Genomic DNA, 22,401 nt, shown 5'->3' with positions numbered 1-22,401 from the left:
TTAATTATCTTTCAAGTATATCAAGAAAATAAGTGTAAACACGTAAAGGATCTGTTAAGACTAACTGATATTATGACCAGTATTTCAAAGTAACTCCAGATATTTGTTACTTTTATTGTCTAGAAGACAGGAAATAAAGAGAGATGAAAAAAGGTCACTGGTACGAGTTATTAAAATAATAGGAAACCGCTCAAGTTAAAATATGTATTCTTATTAGACTTTAGGAGCTCATATTTCTACAGTTTAATGTGTCAGGATTAAAATCTGTTTTGATTAATAGATTTTATATTACTCTCCATTAATGAAGTTGTCAGTGCAGTAAACTGTCTGTTAGAAGCTTTGTTTTAAATCTGACGTATCTGAAATATTGTTTCATTCAAACTGTTTTAATGTCTGTAAAATAGAGATCATCTCAGAATCACACCCAGAAATTAAAATCACTTTTATTTCTTTGATCCCAGTTTGAACACAGAAACATCGGAAACAGTCACAACACACAGTTTGACAGTTTTCATGTTTTATTCAAACATGAACTCTGAGAGACGCAATTCAAATATAAACCAACAGTTTATCAGGTTCATCCAGCTCAAAGTGAAATAAGAAGAATACAAACAGCAGGCAGAATAAGACACGACAGTTCAACAGCCTCCAAACTGATCATTAAGTCGAATCTTTGAACAACAAACTGAACCTTATAATTATAATAAACTGGACACTGAGTGTAGAGTTCAGTTAGTAACTGACTCTGGATCAGAACCATAACAAATACAAAGAAGCAGGACGGGCTCGTCCTGACAGAAGATCATCTCTGACAATTAAAGACAACTAAATAATGAAAATTAATAAAATAGAATATTCCCATGGTAAATCATAATGAGATAAAAAGACAAAATTATTGAATTTTAGGGTTTTCTAAAAATATTACCTGTTTATAAACATCACTGCTGCACTGATGTCTTTTTACTCTGACAGGATTCTGAGTCCGACACTTGACTTGGACACTATTTGTGACTGAGTGCTGTGAGATAAAGACGAGGACTGAATATGTGTATTTATTTTTATATAAATGTATTAATTGTAAGATCTGACTGTCTATGATCTGGATGAGGTTCAGGACATGAGGACAGTTCAGGGAGAGACTGTTGCCGTGGTAACAGGACATAGTGATGACAGCAGAATGAGCTACATGCACATCGTCACACAAACAACCTTCTTTTCTACCTTCACAACTATCTGCTTTAACACAACACCAATCCTCACCTGAACCTGAGATTCAGTTTAATGTTAAAACCAGGTTTTACTCCTCCGACTGAAATAAGTGACCAGACAAGATGTTCTCACCGTCATCCAGCATGATCTGAGACTCAAACTGGTGCCCACTGAATCATTGTGGTATTCTGATCAGCGTCTGGTTGTCCGTTAGCTGTGTTTGGTGTTGAACCTGGATCTGACTGGTTATTAATTGTATTCATTCCTGTCCCTGTTGGTCCATTGGTTGTGCCTGGATCAGCAGGAAACAAATCAAAGTTACACTCACGAATATCCCAAACATATTGATCTACTCTGAGTGTAAATACACAGAATGATTAATGTCAGAGAGGATAAAACATCTGTCAAGACTCTGAACATGAGATACATAAAGAACGAGTTGTGGTTCTGTTCATCATTACTATGTTGATACAATACTAACAGCTACTTACGTCTCCATAAGCATATAAATAGGATTATAACTGCGACTAGAGCAAGAATTACACCAGCTCCATTAACAATCAACCAAGTGGACGACCCTGAAACAGATAAAAGTGAATGTGAGAGTCAGAAGTTGAGTGCAGATGCTGAGCAGCAGACTGGACCTCACAGCCCACACAGAACCACTAAAGGTGAGTCTGCTCCTGAGATCTGAACTTGTTCCACATGAAAACTCCACTGGGATGAATGTGAGCAGGAACAGTGATGTTAGCTCTGATCTCAGGTCCAGTTTCCTCCTGCTGGGCTCCACAGCTCAGAGGCTGCTTCTGGTTCTGGTCCCAGCAGTGAAGAAACAAATGGACTTAGTTCCATTCATCACTTTGATCTGACAGTAAAAACACAGGATCATCTGATCAAATAGAAAACTTCTTCACAACACTTTTACTGACACTTTGACACTTTTACTCAAGTGGACTTTTACTTGTAACAGAGTATTTTTACTTTGTGTTTCTGCTTCTGTCACTTCAGTAAAGTATCCGAGTACTTCTTCCACCACTGACTACTGTCCACAAACATGAAGATTAAAATCACTGGGAGCTTCTTGGTGCTGGTCGGGTCCACAGTTATTGGGCCTGATAGCAGCAGATCAACACAGTCGCAGGTTTTATGAAGCGAGAGTCTGTTGAAGCTCCGACTGTTCAACATAAATATACTTTAACTCATTAATAAAAGAACAGAATCAATATTTAGAGATTCTTATAGACACATATAGACTGAGAGACAGTTTCACATCTCTCCACACAGAGTTTTAAATGATAGAATCAGAACAATTCTTCTGTCTCAGCTAACTAAAGCTCACTAAAGATCACAGCAGGATCTAGATCTGATTTGAAATGTTGAAGAGTTTGATCATTTATGTTGCTGTGAAACAGGTTTGCTCCTGATTTCTGAATCTGAATTCATCCTTCAGCATCAAATCCTTCAGCAGATCTCTGATCAGCTTCTGCTGCTTCAATAGTCACAATTACTACAATTATAACATGATCATTAATGTTGGAGACTTGTAGTTACAGCCTGAATACAATGGTGCTAATTACAAGTTTTAATGAGTGTCTAGTAGAAACTCAGTTCAAAGCTCCATGATCTCATATTATTACAGGAACTATCATTGTGTTTATTCACAGTTAAAGTTTGGTCCTAGTTTTCAGTGTGAGTTCAGTTTGTAGGTGAGAAATAAAAGAATGAAACCCTCAGTGAGTAAACTCTTCTCTTCCTGTCTGAGTGTCTCCATGTTGTCTGTTGTGTTATTCTTGTGTAACTGGGCTGCAGTTTGTGGTTGGGATGAATAAAGTCTCTCTGTAATCTCTCTAATGTAAACAGAGCTAACAGTGACGGCCTCATTTAAATGTCACACCGCGGTGAGGGATGTCCTGTCTTGGTTTTTTTTGTCTTATGAATTTCATGTTTTATTTTGAAAAATAACTCTCCTCTCATTTCAGGTCACTTGCCCTTCCTCTTGTGTCACCGGTCTGGCGTCTTCCCTGATCCCTGATTGTTTCCACCTGTGCTCCCTCCCCTCATGTGTATATAGTCTTTGTCTTCCCCTGTCTTCGTTGCCAGAGTATTTCGTTCGTTTCGTCGAGTACGTCCAGCCTATCTCACAGCCTTGATCATAGCCTTGTATTTCGAGAAAGTTAAGTATTGTCAAGTTTTGTTTTTTGCATATAGTTTTCCTCTGTGGTAGAGTGATTTTGAGTTGGATATCTTTTGGTCAGAATTTTGTTTCGTTGTTAGTTGAGTTTCATAGCGTTTGCTTTTCCTCCTGTTGGAGTGTTTTCCGTTCTTTAAAATTTCTCAGCCTTATTTAGAGTAGACAAATTTTCATAGCCTGTGTGCCTTCCTCCTTCGGGAGTGACTTTTAGTTTGAGTAATTTTTATAAACTTCTAGTTTCTTTAGATCAGTGTAGTTATCCCCTTTTTCTCCTACGGGAGCATCTTTTGTTCTTGTTGTGTTTTTTTTAGTGTGGTCCGTTGGACCTATAGTGTTCACAGCCTGTTCTGTTATCACTCTGTCTACAGAGGAACTGTATCAAAAAATAAAGCCTGTCTGTACAACTGCCTTCCTGCATCTGAGTCCTCAGTTTCTGCCAAGCCTGACAGAATACTCTGGCCAGAAATGGACCCAGCGGAGGCAGAACAGCTATCGGGAGTCCTGCGTGACCAAGAAGCCCGCATCTTACGCCAGGAGGAGTTCCAGAGTGCCATGGCGGCGCAGATGGGTCAGATCTCGGCTCAACTACAGGGACTGCTCTCGCAGCCCCCTCGACCCACCGCACCAGCTCCCGTACCACCGACTCCACCTACTCCGCCCACTCCTCACTTTGGAGCAGGTAGCAGATTGGCTCCACCAGCTCAATACTCCGGGGAACCAGGACTATGTAAGACCTTTATCATAGACTGTTCCATTCACTTTGAATTAACCCCCCACGCATTTCCCACTGACCGAGTAAAGATCGCCTTCATGATCTCGCACCTAACCGGGAGAGCCAAAGCCTGGGCGTCCGCTGAACGGAGCAGGAGATCGGCCGTCTGTAACACTCTTGGAGACTTTGAGGCGGCGCTAAAGAGAACCTTCGATCCGGTGGCAGACGACCGGGAAAAGGCTCAAGAGTTAAGTGGATTAAGACAAGGCAAAGACTCCGTGTGTGATTATGCTATTCGTTTTCGCACACTATCAGCTGAGAGTGGGTGGAATTCCACAGCTTTGTATGATGTGTTTTTTAAGGGGCTAGCAGCCCCGATCCAGGATCTGCTTGTTCCCCTCGATTTGCCCGCAGGATTGGACGACCTCATCGCGCTCGCCATCCGGACGGATAATCGACTTCGCCAGCTCAGACGACACCAGGGAGGAAGTACGGGCACGGCGGGAGGAGCACCGCTCACTACCGTTCCAAGCCGCCCGTTCACTCATGACGCCTTGCCGACCCCACGTCATCAATCCGCGACTGAGGAAGAGATCGAACCCATGCAGCTGGGCAGAGCGCGGCTGTCGGAGGAGGAGAGGCGGAGACGGCAGTTGGAGGGAAGGTGTTTTTACTGTGGGGAAACGGGGCACCTTGTAACCACCTGTCCAACCAAACGAGCCCCGACGGTGAGTTTAGTCGCAGCTGCAAGCTCTGTTTCACGCGCCTTGACCAAAGTGAAGGTAATGCACCACACGGACACGAACCTCAATGCACTTATTGACTCTGGGGCAGATGAGAGTCTGATGGACTGGGGTTTAGCAGAGAGATTGGGGATTAAATCTGAACCCCTGGTTAAGCCCGTCAGGGCCCGCTCTCTCAACGGTAAGGAAATTTTTACTATCACTCACATCAGCGAACCCGTCCACCTGCACATTAAGGATCATGAAGAGGAAATTCGTTTTTTCTTATTTAGGTCCACCTCACACACACTCATTCTGGGCCAACCATGGCTGTTTCGCCACAACCCCCAGGTAGATTGGAGGTCTGGAGACATCATCAGATGGGTAAAGGACCGTTTAAGACATTGTATGGGCATAACCAGGTGCAAAGAAGCTGAGATTAACCTGTTCTCTGTCAACCCTACTACAGAACCTGAATACCCGGACCTGAACCTGGTACCCACCTGCTACTTCCAGCTTCGGGAAGTTTTTAGTAAGTCCAAAGCTCTGTCTCTCCCCCCACACCGCCCATACGACTGCGCCATCGACCTGATTCCTGGATCCCCCATACCTAAGGGCCGTCTGTACTCTGTTTCCGGACCAGAAAAAGAGGCCATGAGAGAGTACCTCACCACGTCACTAAAAGCTGGTCTCATCCGCCCTTCATCATCGCCAGCTGGGGCGGGCTTCTTCTTTGTGGATAAGAAAGATGGGTCTCTGAGACCCTGCATAGACTATAGCCCACTCAATGACATTACAATAAAAAATCGCTATCCACTCCCTCTCATGTCATCTGTCTTTGACCAAATCCAACAGGCCAAAGTGTTCACTAAGCTCGACCTACGCAACGCCTACCACTTGGTCCGAATAAGAGAGGGCGATGAGTGGAAGACCGGTTTCAATACTCCGAGTGGCCATTACGAGTATCTGGTCATGCCATTCGGTCTCACCAATGCCCCCGCCGTTTTTCAAGCCATGATAAATGATGTGTTGAGGGACTTCTTGGATCATTTTGTCTATGTTTATTTAGACGATATTTTGATTTACTCACCTGACATTGACACTCACCAAGACCATGTGACCAAAGTTCTTAAAAGACTCCTAGAAAATCACTTGTATGTGAAGGCCGAGAAAAGTGTATTTCATGCCGACACCGTCTCCTTCCTGGGCTTCATCGTAGCCCCTGGAAGAGTTCAGATGGACCCGGCTAAAATTAGCGCTGTGGCCGAATGGCCCACACCTGATAGCCGCAAGAACGATGTTCGTCATCTCTCGGCGGTTCTGGTGGCCGTCCATGGAGCCGGAGGTTCGGGAGTACGTGGAGGCATGCTCGGTCTGCGCCCGCAACAAGACATCCTCCCGGCCTCGAATGGGCCTCCTGCAGCCTCTTCCCATCCCCTCCAGACCGTGGTCAGACATCTCCATGGACTTCGTCACGGGGCTCCCGGTATCCCAAGGTAACACCACTGTCCTCACAGTGGTAGACCGTTTCTCTAAAATGGTCAAATTTATTGCCTTGCCTAAACTACCCTCCGCCAAAGAGATGGCGGAGGTCATGATGAACCAGGTTTTCAGGATTCACGGATTCCCCATTGTTTCCGACCGGGGGCCCCAGTTCGTATCACGGTTCTGGAGGGAGTTCTGTAGGCTCATCGGCGCCAAGGCCAGCCTGACCTCAGGATACCACCCGGAGGCCAACGGCCAGACCGAGCGCCTCAACCAACAATTGGAAACCCGCCTCCGGTGCCTACTCTCCCAAAATCCCTCGACATGGAGCAAGAACCTGGTCTGGGTTGAGTATGCCCACAATTCATTACCCACATCTGCTACAGGCTTCTCACCATTCAAATGTGCTTACGGTTGTCAACCCCGAATTTTTCCAGAGAACGAACGGGAGGTTTCGGTCCCCTCTGCCCACGCCATGATTCGACGCTGCCACCGCATCTGGGCAGCCGCCCGCCAGGTGCTAATCCGACAGGGGGATCGGATGAAGAAGGCGGCAGACCGCAAGAGGCGTCCTGCCCCAGCTTAGCAGCTGGGCCAGAAGGTGTGGCTCTCGGCCGAGGACCTGCACCTTAAGGTTCCCTCCAAGAAGCTAGCCCCTCGGTTCGTGGGACCATTCCCTGTCACCCAGATCATCGGACCTGCAGCTGTGCGCCTTCGTCTGCCCCGGTCCCTTCGTGTGCATCCCACATTCCATGTCAGCCAGATCAAACCTGTCAAGGAAAGCCAAATGGTTCCGGCCACCACGGCCCCTCCACCACCCGAGGTAATTGAAGGGGGTCCGGTACAAGGTAAAGCAGCTGTTGGCAGTACGCAACCGGGGCCGGGGCAGACAGTATCTAGTTGACTGGGAGGGGTACGGACCTGAAGAGAGGCAGTGGATCCCTTCCCGCCACATCGTGGACCCCACCCTCATCGATGACTTTCATAAAAATAACCCTGGTCAGCCTGGGCCGTCAGGTGTCGGCCGTAGAGGGGGGGGTACTGTCACACCGCGGTGAGGGATGTCCTGTCTTGGTTTTTTTTGTCTTGTGAATTTCATGTTTTGTTTTGAAAAATAACTCTCCTCTCGTTTCAGGTCACTTGCCCTTCCTCTTGTGTCACCGGTCTGGCGTCTTCCCTGATCCCTGATTGTTTCCACCTGTGCTCCCTCCCCTCATGTGTATATAGTCTTTGTCTTCCCCTGTCTTCGTTGCCAGAGTATTTCGTTTGTTTCGTCGAGTACGTCCAGCCTATCTCACAGCCTTGATCATAGCCTTGTATTTCGAGAAAGTTAAGTATTGTCAAGTTTTGTTTTTTGCATATAGTTTTCCTCTGTGGTAGAGTGATTTTGAGTTGGATATCTTTTGGTCAGAATTTTGTTTCGTTGTTAGTTGAGTTTCATAGCGTTTGCTTTTCCTCCTGTTGGAGTGTTTTCCGTTCTTTAAAATTTCTCAGCCTTATTTAGAGTAGACAAATTTTCATAGCCTGTGTGCCTTCCTCCTTCGGGAGCGACTTTTAGTTTGAGTAATTTTTATAAACTTCTAGTTTCTTTAGATCAGTGTAGTTATCCCCTTTTTCTCCTATGGGAGCATCTTTTGTTCTTGTTGTGTTTTTTTTAGTGTGGTCCGTTGGACCTATAGTGTTCACAGCCTGTTCTGTTATCACTCTGTCTACAGAGGAACTGTATTAAAAAATAAAGCCTGTCTGTACAACTGCCTTCCTGCATCTGAGTCCTCAGTTTCTGCCAAGCCTGACATTAAAGAGAATTTTACACTCAGTTTGAAACATTTTTGACTCCATCACAATGTGCTTTGTTTTCAGTCTGAACATGTGTAAACTTTTTTGAAAACCTATAAACCGACAAGAATTAAAATGACTGAATTGTTCATATGACACAAAGATATCATCATAACTCATCACTTCAGATCAGCATCATGTCAGATTATCTTCTGTTTCCTCTTCTACTCACTCAGCAGCTCATATTCTGTTTGTCTGTTCTGATCCAGTTCTGTCAGTCGGGTCCATCAGTTCCTCCACAGTTACACCTCGTAGTTATTATGTGCTGAACAACCAGCTCAGCTGTGTGTGAGACTCACTTTGTGTGCTGTGATTCATTTGAGTGTGTGGATGCAGAAATCTTTGTTCAGTAAGCACATGTCTGTACATTGAACTTGTCCAGGTGTGAACTGACAGACAGTCGCTGTGAAGGATTGAAACAGTCAGCAGGCAGAAGAGGCAGCTGTGGAGCTTCACTACAGGCCTCGTTTGTGGAAACTGCCTCTCAACTGGAAAGGAGCCACAAACTTGACAGAAAAGGAGGCTCAGAGTTCAGGAGCACTTTCAGTCTGAGCTCCTCAGTGGACCTGAGCCCGGTACCAACATCATTCTTTTATGTCACTGAGAAAAAGATTCAGTGATGAAGATCCTGTGACATCAGAACCAGAAGCAGCTCCAGTGTGACTCCAGGAGACGGAGCTCAGATGTGTTTCAGGACTCAAAGTTTCTCTGATTCAAACTTCACTTTAATGATGAAATATAAAGTAATATAGTGTGTGCTCATCTAATTCTCTCTCCAATCGCTGGTGTTTGATGAACCAATGTCATTATTTGTATAAACACATTTTTCACTCCGTTTAAACCATTTTACAATATTTACATATGAAATCACAACTAGGAAGAATCTCACCTTCTAAAGACACGGGGATCACAGCAGTAATCTGATGGCTGAGTGTCTCCTGTGTAGCTACACAGCGATAGCTGCCGGTCTTGGTCACAGTAATCTTGACAGTGATGTACAAACGACCTCCTCTTTCTGAGATCTGTGGCTCCTCAGCAGTAAGAGTGTTGTTATCACTGTCCTCCCACTTTAATGTAGGAAGTGGATCACCGTGAGCTTCACACTGCAGCAGAGACCAGTGGTTTGTATGGTCAAGTGTACTGATACATGGCTCTGGAGCTGCACCTGTGAACACATTATAAAGAGACAGTTTCAGCATTATTAATGTCATATTGTGATTTTATTCATCTACACTCTGCTTGTATACAGTTTACTGTGAAGAGAAAAACACAATAAAAGCCTCCAGCAGCATTTTATGGGACGATATTTCAAACATTTAAAACTTTTTACAGTTTGACGCAGACGCACATATACAGTGAATTTGTTAAACTGTATGAAGATTGTTATATAATTTAAAACATAATGGTCAAAGGTGAAAACACCTGATGCGTCACATGTTTGTGAGAACTGCTTTAAGTATAAGAATAATGTTATTAATTTAAATTATTTTCTGGATGATACTGACAAACCTAGTTCATCGTATTATTAGACTAAAGGAGGAAACAAAAAGCAACATTGAAGCATTTTCCTGATGGAACTTGATGAAGGTCTTTGTACCAAAACATTATTACAATTAATCTTGATTGAGGTCAACAGGAGTTTTTGTCCTGAGTTACAGAACCTCAAAAAGTCCATCTGATCGCTGCTGCTGTGTCAGAGCTCGTGTCAGGTGAAGAATATCAGGTGAAGTTTGATGATGTCAGAGTTTATTGATGATGTCAGAGGCTTCAAATGTCACTGCTGCTGCAGAAAGAGCTTCTTTCAACTTACAGATAAACTATTTGATCATTACTGAGATAACAAAGGAATAAAAGGAATATTGTGATGTTGGGAGATGGGAGTTGGCAGATGGATTGTGACATAAATATCAAACATAAAGTTAAATTCATGAACCCAGAATAAACATAAACTACATTAATAATGTAGATGACATTATTCTTTCATGTCAGTAAAAAGACTTTAAATGGAGGATTTAGGGGAAATACAGTAAATAATGATTTTATTGCAGCATATTGCACAATAACTTCTTTATATAATTAGACAATCTGAATAAAAGTATTAAATTTAATAACACAAAGTCTTCTTCAAAGATGTTGGTTGGTTGGTTGGGTACTTTATTAATCCTTGACAGGAAACCGCTTCATGGCTCCAGCCATTATTAGTCACACATGCATACATACATAGATAAGGTTAAAAAAACATTCACCCTGTCCCTACAAGGGTCACAAGTGCTCATGTTGTATAACTATAATATAATAAACGTGTCCACCTGTAAGTGACGACTGATCCCAGTCAGGTGAACACAGAGAGGTTCAGGCCCACAGATGTAAGTGTTCAGACTGACAGGCCTGAGAAGACATTTACAGAGACACCTGTAGAGGTGGAGAGTGACGTCATCACGATCAGGACTCACCTGGTTCTTCACCTGTTCTGTCTCTTAAGACCCGAACTGAAAGGTAAAACAAACACGTTAGATAGTTTTGAAACAGACAGGTAATACTGTGTAAAAGTCATATTTCATCTCCTACAGACGGCTGAAGCTTCATTGTACAGAGAGACATAATCTGCAGTGTGTCTCTGATATCAGCATGTTTGATACAGAGGTGGTCTCTCCAGATGTGGCTGCAGCTCTGTGGGCTCGAGGCCCTGCCAGATGTGGATTCTGACCACTGAACAAAAGTCCATCTGGGACTCTGGAACCAGTCGCAGCAGTAAATGAGCCACATCTTTAACTGTTTAATGAAAGCACTCACCAACAACAAGCTCAATGATGAATGTTTGACTCGGCTCAAGACGTGGAAAAATGCAGCTGTAGTTCCCGCTGTCGGCCATCTTTGTATTATTGATCTTTATGGAGGCGTTGCCGTTCTTCAGTTGATCTTGAAAATGTGAGACTCGACCTCTGAACTGCTCATCTTGACCTGTACGGCCGTTATTGTAATGAACGCCTGCAGCATACATGAACACCTCCTTCTGACCATCTTTCTTCCAGTCAAACAGTTTTCCTGCGAGGTCCTCTGTGCTGATCAAACAGGGTAAAACAGCATCACTGCGGTCTTCCACGAGCACTCTGACAGCTGGAAGATAAAAACATGTTAGTCAGTATGTTAACATGCAGAGTCATCAGGAAACAAAGTCAGATAACAACTTTACACAACAAAAAGTCAAACACCTGTTTCCTCTAACATGATAGTTTTGCTTGTGTCGAGCTTGTACTGACATATTTTACTGACCTTATTTAAAGCTTATAGTTAATGAGATTAAACCATTTTTGTTATCGAGCCTTTCAGATTGTTTAAGTTCTGTTGAGTTGTGGAAACACTTTATAACACCAGCAGAAGTTGCAGTTCTATTTATTTCAGATCTAGATTTATAAAACTGGATTCAAAGACACAACTAACCACCAAACTATCCTGTTCCACAGCTGCAACAGGTTTTAACTTTATGATTAAAATAGTCAGGACATCAGATTAAAGCTTCACATGACAGAGAATTCTGTTCCAACAGAAACATGTTCACTGATGTTTCTCAGGTCTATCATTTAATCTGAAAGTCTACAGCCGAGCTAACGGCTCTGAGAGGTTCAGCAGACACAGGAACCAGGAAATCAAACCTTCCACCTTCTACATTTTGAAGACTAAAATCTAAATCTGTGCATTTCTCTGCATTTTGACGGGACCAATTATTGCCGAGGAAATAATATCAGAACCAGAAGATAAGTGACAAATATGACCACGTTTTACTTAAATTGGTCAAACTTATTGAAACATTTATATGTATATATTTATATGCCAGTATATATGACAGTGTTACCTGGAGGGGTGTGATTGGGAGGAACGGCCTACCCGATCTGAACACGAGTGGTGTTTTGTCACTGGACTTCTGTGCTAGTCACAGTTTGTCCATAACGAACACCATGTTCAAGCCTGGCTGGCCCGGGGGACTCCTGAGGCAGCTGACGGGTACCGGCAGGCCAAGCGTGCGGCAGCACGGGCAGTCTCGGAAGCAAAAACTCGGGTCTGGGAAGAGTTCGGGGAGGCCATGGAGGAGGACTACCGGTCGGCCTCGAAGAAATTCTGGCAAACCATCCGGCGCCTCAGGAGGGGGAAGCAGTCCTCCACCAACACTGTTTACAGTGGAGGTGGGGAGCTGTTGACCTCGACTGGGGATATCGTCGGGCGGTGGAAGGAATACTTCGAGGATCTCCTCAATCCCACTGACACGCCTTCCATAGAGGAAGCAGAGGCTGGGGACTCAAAGGTCGACCCATCCATCACCCAAGCCGAAGTCACTGAGGTAGTCCGGAAGCTCCTCGGTGGCAAAGCACTGGGGGTGGATGAGATCCGCCCTGAGTACCTCAAGTCTCTGGATGTTGTGGGGCTGTCTTGGATGACATGTCTCTGCAGCGTCGCGTGGCAGTTGGGGACAGTGCCTCTGGACTGGCAGACCGGGGTGGTGGTCCCCCTATTTAAAAAGGGGGACCGGAGGGTGTGTTCCAACTATCGGGGGATCACACTCCTCAGCCTCCCTGGGAAAGTCTATTCCAGGGTACTGGAGAGGAGAATTCGGCCGATAGTCGAACCTCGGATTCAGGAGGAACAATGCGGTTTTCGTCCTGGCCGTGGAACACTGGACCAGCTTTATACCCTCCGCAGGGTGCTCGAGGGTTCATGGGAGTTTGCCCAACCAGTCCACATGTGTTTTGTGGACCTGGAGAAGGCAGTCGACCGTGTCCCTCGTGGCATTCTGTGGGAGGTGCTCCGGGAGTACGGGGTCAGAGGCCCTCTGTTAAGGGCTGTACGGTCCCTGTATGACCGGAGCAGGAGCTTGGTTCGCATTGCCGGCAGTAAGTCAGACCTGTTCCCAGTGCATGTTGGGCTCCGGCAGGGCTGCCCTTTGTCACCGGTTCTGTTCCTTATTTTTATGGACAGAATTTCTAGGCGCAGCCACGGGCCGGAGGGGATCTGGTTCGGGAGCAACTGGATCTCATCTCTGCTTTTCGCAGATGATGTGGTCTTGTTGGCTCCTTCGAGCCAGGACCTCCAGCATGTTCTGGGGCAGTTTGCAGCCAAGTGTGAAGCGGCTGGGATGAGAATCAGCACCTCCAAATCCGAGGCCATGGTTCTCAAACGGAAAAAGGTGGCTTGCTCCCTCCAGGTGGGAGGAGAGTTCCTGCCTCAAGTGGAGGAGTTCTAGTATCTTGGGGTCTTGTTCACGAGTGAGGGAAGGATGGAGCGTGAGATTGACAGGCGGATCGGTGCAGCGGCTGCAGTAATGAGGTCGTTGTATCGGTCTGTCGTGGTGAAGAGAGAGCTGAGCCGAAAGGCGAAGCTCTCGATTTACCAGTCAATCTACGTTCCGACCCTCAGCTATGGCCATGAACTTTGGGTCATGACCGAAAGAACAAGATCCCGGATACAAGCGGCCGAAATGAGTTTCCTCCGCAGGGTGGCAGGGCGCTCCCTTAGAGATAGGGTGAAGAGCTCTGTCACCCGGGAGGAGCTCGGAGTAGAGCCGCTGCTCCTCCACATCGAGAGGAGCCAGCTGAGGTGGCTCGGGCATATGTTTCGGATGCCCCCGGGACGCCTCCCTCTGGAGGTGTTCCTGGCATGTCCCGCCGGGAGGAGACCCCGAGGAAGACCCAGGTGTGACTATGTCACCCAGCTGGCCTGGGAACGCCTTGGGATCCTCCCGGAAGAGCTGGAGGCAGTGTCCGGGGAGAGGGAAGTCTGGGTGTCCCTGCTCAGGCAGCTGCCCCCGCGACCCAGCCCCGGATAAGCGGACGATAATGGATGGATGGATGGATGGATAAAATAAATTGAATAAAATCTGAAAATTAATCTAAAGCATTGACATCGGGAACATTAATAATGTGATAAATCAGTAATAAACTGTAAATTTATAGTTCAGTAATTTCACTGTTTAGAAACAATAACATTGCTTATACCATGGTCTGGGGGAATACTCGATTCTGATTGGCTGCAGGGTGTCTATTAACCCCTGATATATGGACACCTACTAAGTAGTTCCAGTCAAATTGACTGTTCACCGCTGTAAATTCATGCGCTAGCTGGCGTATCAAATCTTAATATTTTATTTCCAGCACTGAGTGCAGTCCGTCAGTCCTTCAGTGTCTTATCCTCTGATCTCCACAGGGTGGCGACTGTAACACACAAGCTGCAGAAAGTTCACTTCCCCTCTAAACTTACTGATACGCGAATGATCTCACATCCCGTTCGCTGTTCAGCTCTGCTTCAGGCTGCGGCCACAGTAACGTTACACACGGCCGGTCATTTGTTCGTGAAAATCTTGATATTGATTTGGGGACAGTGACATGACTGGTTAGCTAGCTAATAATGTTAGCTAGCATACTGTCATATTATATTTACTGTTTGTCAACCGTACACAATGTTATTGACTTTGAATCTTGCTAGCATAGCGTTAGCTTTCTGGCTCATCGCTGAGCGGACAAGAATATCTCCCGTTGCCAAGTCGTATCTATGATCCGTCCTATTTACTGGAGGAGTGAACAATGTCTCCGCTGCATAAGAATCTTGCGGGAGAGTAATGACTGTTCCAGGTATTAGTCAAACCCTCAGGCGTTACCAGGGAAACTAAGTTATGGCTTGTGAAAAACTTTATATTTTGATTGTAAAACGCATTAAAATGTAAATTAATGGTCCGAATTTCTTTTCTTTGGCAAGTGACCATGGTATAAGCGGGATAATGCCCTTCGAGGTGTCCATAAACAGAAATTAATGGACTTCGCGGAGGCAACCGTTCTTAAGGCCCCCACACACCGCCCAGATGTCCAACTGCCTTATCCGACCACTCTCCGACCACTCCGTTGCCTCTTGTCTGACCCGTTCGGCAGAAAGGTTGCACTGAACACAGCGCTTCGACGTGCTGCCTACGCCACAGTAGCTTGTATGTTCTGCGCTTGCGCGAGATGCAATAAGCGGGTGGTGCTTGTGTTGTGAGTTGTAAACGAGAGGCTTGTGCACGCAACTCTCTTTACTTTCGATCAAAACGAAACTTAACTATTTCCGATAAAAACAGCTGCATACTAAACATGCAGCGAGGCATTACCAGACGAACAAGAATTAATTCATCCTGAACGGACTAACAACTAGTCTCGTGCCAGTACTGCAAAACATGAAAACAGGGAATGACGGAACGGAGTGCATAGAAAAACAAAGCGCACACAGTATTCCGTCCCTCGCACCCACCGCGCTGATTCGCTAGCACAACGCCAATCATAACGGCCATTCAGCTGGCACACAACCAATCAGAGGATCCAATGGCTCAGACGTCCGACGGCCCTCCTCCTCAGACTTCGCATGCTCAGTCGGATCGACAACGTCCGCGCGGCTCCGAAAGCTTCCGACGGAGCTGAACACACCAAACATATTTGTTCCCGACCTTGTCCGAGTCTCTCCAAACGCTTCAGACGTCCAACGGTTGGGCCAGTGTGTTCCTGCCTTTATAGGCCTCCGCGTCGTCCATTAACTCCTGTTTATGGACACCTCATCGGGCATTATCCCTTACTTATATAACATTTATTCAGTAATTGTAAAGGTTAAAAACATCAGCTGTAATTCACACAAATGATGTTTATAAAAGAACCACACAGTATCTATTATTAAAGGAACTTAGGGCAGGATTTGTGAAAAAATAAACATTCATTATAAGTATTTTAATGCTAATGGGTGATGAAGCGTTCAAAACCAAAAAGAATGAGCCCACACACATATCTCCCCATTGCCTTGAACAGGCTGTGTGCTGCATGATGTACTGCTATTCGGGGTCCGAATTTCCCGCGCAGCCCTGCGGACGTGACGTTATTTGACGCTGAATGCGCGTCCTCGACAGCTTGGAGACCGGAAGAAGACAAGCGCGGTGGACCGGAAATACTGTTTGTGTTGTTATGGACTCTGCTACGGCCGGAAAACGACCCACCACCACACAAAGTCCACTAAAAAGTAATACGAAGAAGAAAACGAAGGTTATTATCAGTAGCAAGTCGTGAGTCTAAAAGAAGTTATGACTAAAGCCGGGCTGGCACGCGAATATACATTGGATATGCCTTCGACTCATGGAGGCAGCTTCAGCTTGAACTGGGACTGAAAACGGATGCTGACATGGCTAATTTCCTCGTAACCAGGTAAGAATACATTACAGGTCATTTTTAGAGCTTGATTTGAAAATCTTATGAGATCACGAGGACTCGGAGTGAGCTAAAGTGCAAAGTAGCGTCAGCTTCTAACGTAGCGTTAGTGGCTAACGTAGCGCTAGCCGCTAACGTAGCGCTAGCCGCTAACATGTAACTTAGTCCACTGCTTGTAACACTGAGAAGTTACAGACTGCGCAGTCTGAAACCGAATAGTTAGAAATATGCCCTTTTAGATATGGGACCGAAAGCCCAACTTGTATCTGGGAGGTGACGTTAGCAGCTGGCTGTAGCAACAGGCTAACGGTTTGTTTGGGTTTATGTAGTCATATTAGCCGCTAGCTGCACACAGCGAGCCGGCTTCCCGGCTGCTTCGTGAGTGTAGGGGATACGGCTATCAAATCAATTTTATTTATATAGCCCAAAATCACAATCACATTGCCTCAGTGGGCTTTACAATCTGTACAGTGAAATATATCATACAGACAGCACCGGTTCCCGTCTCGTTCCTGTCCCTGGTAAATACAGTATTTGGGGTGTACAGTTACAGTATTTACAGGCTATGGCTTGGGGGCTATTGTGTTGACGAGTTGATGATACTGTTGTGATGTAGCTGAATAAAAGGCAGTTTAGAGCTAACCGTGAAGTGCACAATGTAAACGAGCTCAGGTGGTGCTATATAATAATTGATATTGTGCGTGTCTACAGGTCTGATAAACTTATTATTATTGTTATTATTATTACGACCTTGCTTGTGAAGCACGTCTGTGTGGTTGAGTCCTTTGGGGTGGGTGGGCTAAAAGAGTGGTCTCAACTCATCAATAGAGCTTTTAGCCTTTATTTTTCTAATGTTGTACCTTACACACAAGATTGCTCCAGACATTATACATTACGTTGTAAGTAAAGCAGGAGAAATTGTTTGTAAAAGTGAAACACACAAAAGTACTGACTGAGGCAAGTATTTTGATATTATTATTGTTACAGGCAAACATTGCATGGCCATAGTTGTTCTGACCAAAGAGAAAAGACACCAAGGTAGCAAAGTCACAGCCAGCTTGCTGACTGAGACTCGAACTTTTTAAAATATTGCTGTTTTCCAGCTATCAGAAGAAGCAGACTCCTGAAGCTGCTACTCGGGGAAGTAAGGAGATGAGAGCATCAACACCCAGCAAGCGAATAGCTGCTAAACTCTCTCATCGATTATCACCAATTGAACCAGTGTCTGAGGGGTTAGTATGTTTTCACTTTCTAAGTTTTGGTCATTAGGAATTTCAATCTTTTCAGAATATAGACAAAACATTGTAAAATGTTATAATATAACATAATAATTACCAGATTTGATTATGGAGCATTGGTATGTGTTCTAACGCTACTGTTCTCTTCTCTCCATAAAGGCCTCAGCTACATGATCCAGAGACGTGAGCAAGAAAAGAGAGAAGACAAGACCGTCTTGTTTACCACACATTTATTTTATTATAAACATGTAAAAAAATACAAAGTAAAACTTTGTACATACTGCAAATTTGAAAAATACTGTAAACTTTGAAAATAAATATAAAAATATATAATGTACATAAATAGTTTTTATTTTTGGATGAAAGTGGAATCTTTGGCTAAGAAATGTTTTTTTTTTTAGGTATTGTGGTCACAGGGACACAAAACAGGAGAAAATATCAGTCAGGCACCCTAAATGGAGCTTCTTTGTAACCTGTGTAGTTTGCAAAGGGGTCAGGGAAGTTTAACCAGATACGAAGAAGCAAAGCGAAACTCTCGGTTATCGCTGTCCACATCTTGGCTGTCCTCGAGAGCAAAGGTGTTGTTCCACGTCATCCTAACCAGACGCAGTGTACCCTCATCCAGGCAGTACATCTCCATGTGTGCCACTCCTTCCAGAGTCAATTCCAAATCCTGAAACAAAAAACATTGAGAACAATACTAATAAGAATAACTTTAGTAATCCTCAAAGTGATGTTTTGATTTTATTTGATGTTATTTTTATTCTGATTCAACTTAGTATAATACCAGTTATGGCATAATGACATTTGTGTTTTCCTTGTATTTACTTTGTTATGGCGCAGTGCTATTTATACCATTTATATTGTCTTATAATGGAAATGATTTCACAAATGATCTCACTGGCACTGGCACATAACACGTGGCTTGAGATATTGAATCATACTATTGCTGTTACATGATAATGACTGCACACTAATGTCAGCTTGTTAGCAAGCTTTATCCAATGTTATAAATATTAGCTATGTTGGTAATTACCACAGTCAGAAATTAGCTGCAGCCACAAGCCAAATGCTCGTCAAACACCATAACATTGTTAGCAGTCACATTAGCTTCAATCACAAAGCAATGGTTATCGCTAGCTTGTTATTCACCATGGCTGGTGAAATTTGAACTTTAGTAACCATTTGGCCAGTGTAAGGTAAGCGTACTTTACATTACAACTGTCGTTTTGCTGAATTGATGCGCTAATGTTGTCAAAGAAACATACTAAAGCTGCACTAAGATAAACACTTAGTTTACTTACTTCGTCTCTTGACATCATGCTGTTCGCTGATGTAGGCTACCAAGGTAGTTCCGCGGAGGTATGCGAGGAAGTCTTGCAGTAAACGGTCGCGTGAGCAGTGAGCAAACAAATAACCGTGTCATAGCATCAGCTGCACTGCTGTGAGGAGTTCATGCGCGCTCCCGCGCCGGCTTGGCTGATGGCTGCAGTTACCCAAACGGCCGTCGTGTCGCTATTGAGTCTTATTTCGTGATCCTGCCCTAAGTTCCTTTAACATCAATTACAGTAAACAATTGTTTATAAGTCATTTATAAAGAATTTCATTGACTCATTAACTATGAGTCTGTGCTGTTTTTAATCATATATAACTTTTTATTTTAATGATATAATAGATTTTAAAAAAGTTCGCGAACGACCTGAATTACTTTACCTGCTGAGAATCACGTTCTCGAACGTGAGTGACTTTTACTGTGCAGTGAAATCACTTAACATGATGCTACACGGATGTTAGCAACACAGCGCTAAGCCCTGCGGTTCCCGTTCACTTACTGAGGGACGGTGCGTTCACGGACTATAGTTCACAATCATTCGCTGGAGACGCAGTGCTGCTTTGAGTGGTATACATGCACTAAAATTATCACACAGTGAAAGTGTCCTCTAAGCACAGTAAAATCACTTAACATGATGCTACACGGATGTTAGCAACACAGCGCTAGTTTTAGCAGTACGGTTACTGAACGTGAATCAACTCCTCTGCCCTGAGTGAGTGACTGACTGACACAGCGCCACTTTCAGCACAGTACGTGAACGAGATTCAGGTCCTCAGCGATGCGAATCATAAGTGAGTGACAGCGCGAACGTGATTCACACATAACGTAATTCAGCAGGTAACGTAATTCACGTCCTGACATTCCTCGTTCGCGAACGACCTGCTGAGGACGTGAATCACGTTTGCGCCGTCACTGAATCAGAGTGAACGTGATCATAAACTGTCTGTGATGAAAAATAGACTCAATGTGAAATTTCATCTGGAATTTTACAGGGAGGCACAGCGCATGTTTACCGGGGCACGTGCCCCAGCAAAAAGTGTCTGGCAACGCCCCTGGTCACAACATCCGGAAGGTTTCAGTTCATCACAAGAAATTAGAAATTATTACAATCTTTTTGAGTCGCAGCAGGAACGAGACGACACGCACACACACACACACACACACACACACACACACACACACACATCAGTAATGACACCATATTGTTATAGACTATCTCGAGATGAAACTCATTATATTGATCTGAAACATTCTATAATCGATCCAATCAATACTATCGATGTGCGCTGATTATCAGGGTACATGTGACGTCACCGGGCGCTGAGCAGGTGTCTCGTGCGCACTAAAGCAGGAAGCAGCCTGATTAACATCCAGCATGTTTCCACACTCAGTGTGTTTGCATGACACTCAAGAAAATCGAATTACTGTGTTAGTCCGACTATGATGGGATTTCTAAAATGCATGTATACACCTTAGTGTGACTAAAATCAGACCGGATCGGATTTCTCATAGTTTAAATTAAAGCACCCAGATTATTTGATTGATAGTCGCATTACTCCTGCATGTATACATTCCAGCGGATCGGATTGGATTTTGCGTTCTGCACAGGCGCAAGATTTTTAGACAAGTTTTTAGGAAGTAGACGGACGGCGGCGGCGGCGTCTTTCCTCCGAAATCACCGCAAGAAAGAGCGCTAGTGAGCATCTAGTTTGTGTAATTATCATGTACACCATATTTGAAGTGTACAAAGATGTAGCTTCGTCTCGCTCTTCGTACGCCATCTTTCTTGAATGCCGAGGCAGTTTGTTGTTGCTGGTGACATAAAGAGGTCAGCCGGAGGTGTTTCTGTTACCACTAGTTGAAATGGGTACAGCGCCACCTAGCGTACCGGGGTATGACATGCTCCGGACAATAATCCGATTTTCTCACCGGCATGTATACTAGGATAATTGCAGTTGTCTGATTGAGCAGCAGAGTCGAACTATGACTGTAATCTGACTAAGCTGTGCATGTAAACACACTGACTGATCCTGTTGAGATGAAATAAAGTGAAATGACAAAGTGTCAGTGATGATGATCAGTTTTCTTACCGTCTCCAGAGCAGCTCAGCAGACAGAGACACACGAGAGGAAGAAGCTCCATAGTTGTTGATGTCCTCTGAGGATTAACCTCACTGATGGAGGCTCTATGTGACGGAGCTTCACACACTCCTCAACACTCTGACGGAGACTCTATATAAATGAGCTTCACAGAAAACCTCAACACTCTGATTGGTTCATCACAAACGTTTGAGGTTTCTCAGCCTGTAAGCAGTTTGCAACACATCCTGTTTGAATATTTCAGAAATAAAGTGTCAATGCCACATGTTTTAACTATTACAACTTCCACGTTCTCACGCTGTTTCACAACACCTCAAACTGTCTTCATGTCATCGGTTAGATTGAGAGATTCCTCGTGGCAGAAGTTAATACTGTGTATTTAAACTCAGTTCAGTTGAACACATTAGAAACTGGAGTTGATGGAGAGGACCCAGTGGCGGTTCTAGACCAGTTTTCATAGGGGGGCCAGGTTGGGGCAGGCTTTTTTGTTAGGGGGCACATACAACCCGGAAAAAAGGATAAATCCCTCATTCAGACAAAGCAGTGTTTACAATTTCCAACAATTTTGATTGGGTAGTAAACTGCTGAGACACTTTATTTCTGCCTTTCCCTTCAGAACAAAATCATTGCAAGAAATCTGTCATTGTATTATTGATGCAGACTCCCTGTCAGGGGGCCACAGGGGGGTCCAGACTCGGAGTTACGGGGGCACTGGCCCCTGTTGGCCCCCCCCCCCCCCCCCCCCCCCTAGAACCGCCCCTGAGAGGACCTGAGCTCATTTCACAGGAGTGTCAGAGTATCAGACACTAAATGTTGGTAAACCCAACAGTCAGAAAACCTGCTATGTGTCCTGCATGGGGTTAACGTTGGTTACCTCTGCCCACACTGCCCTCAGGTAACACACAGCTTCCCACAGTTGGTGAGCATGAACATGTTGGAACCACTGAGCAGCATTCAGGAGAATAATTATAATATAATAGATCGTTTTCTATTCTCACAGACGTTTTACATTTACATTTTTACATTTTAAGGTATTTAGCAGACGTATCTGTCCAAAGTGACTCACAAATTCTGTCACATTCTTACACTGATGGCAGAAGCTGCCATGCAATGTGCCAACTGCTCATCAGGAGCGATTTGTGGTTCAGTGTCTTGCTCAAGGACACTTCAACATGCAGTTTGGGGGAACCGGTATTCTAACCAGCGACCCTCTGATTACTAAATTACCCACTTTACCTTGACAGCCGTTTCACTGTAACTCTATATCCTCTAACAGTGAAACCATGATCGACCGTTTGCAGGGGACGAGGAAATAGCAGCCTTCTCAAAACAGGATATATTTAATTTCTAATGCACTTTACATTTAAAC

General features: G+C 44.5%; 1 protein-coding gene and 1 long non-coding RNA gene across 2 annotated transcripts; one reads left to right on the top strand and one right to left on the bottom strand.

Moving 5' to 3' along the window:
* Positions 1 to 504: 504 nt before the first annotated feature.
* LOC115577924 (programmed cell death 1 ligand 1-like) lies at positions 505 to 21,147 on the bottom strand. The gene is made up of 6 exons (XM_030410787.1): positions 21,024 to 21,147; positions 10,949 to 11,272; positions 10,609 to 10,644; positions 9,045 to 9,320; positions 1,701 to 1,787; positions 505 to 1,501 (listed from the first exon to the last, which is right to left on the bottom strand). Exons 1-6 carry the CDS (start codon positions 21,073 to 21,075, stop codon positions 1,365 to 1,367), a joined length of 912 nt encoding a protein of 303 aa, XP_030266647.1. The 5' UTR covers positions 21,076 to 21,147; the 3' UTR covers positions 505 to 1,364.
* LOC115577926 (uncharacterized) lies at positions 16,198 to 17,802 on the top strand. The gene is made up of 3 exons (XR_003983305.1): positions 16,198 to 16,359; positions 17,466 to 17,594; positions 17,760 to 17,802. It is a non-coding gene; the product is annotated as an uncharacterized LOC115577926 (long non-coding RNA).
* Positions 21,148 to 22,401: the final 1,254 nt, after the last annotated feature.

The sequence above is a fragment of the Sparus aurata genome, unplaced genomic scaffold, assembly GCF_900880675.1.
Source record: "Sparus aurata unplaced genomic scaffold, fSpaAur1.1, whole genome shotgun sequence".
Classification (NCBI taxonomy): Eukaryota; Metazoa; Chordata; class Actinopteri; order Spariformes; family Sparidae; genus Sparus; species Sparus aurata.
The sequence above is the reverse complement of the archived record's forward strand: the minus strand, read 5'-3'. Positions and strand labels throughout refer to the sequence as shown.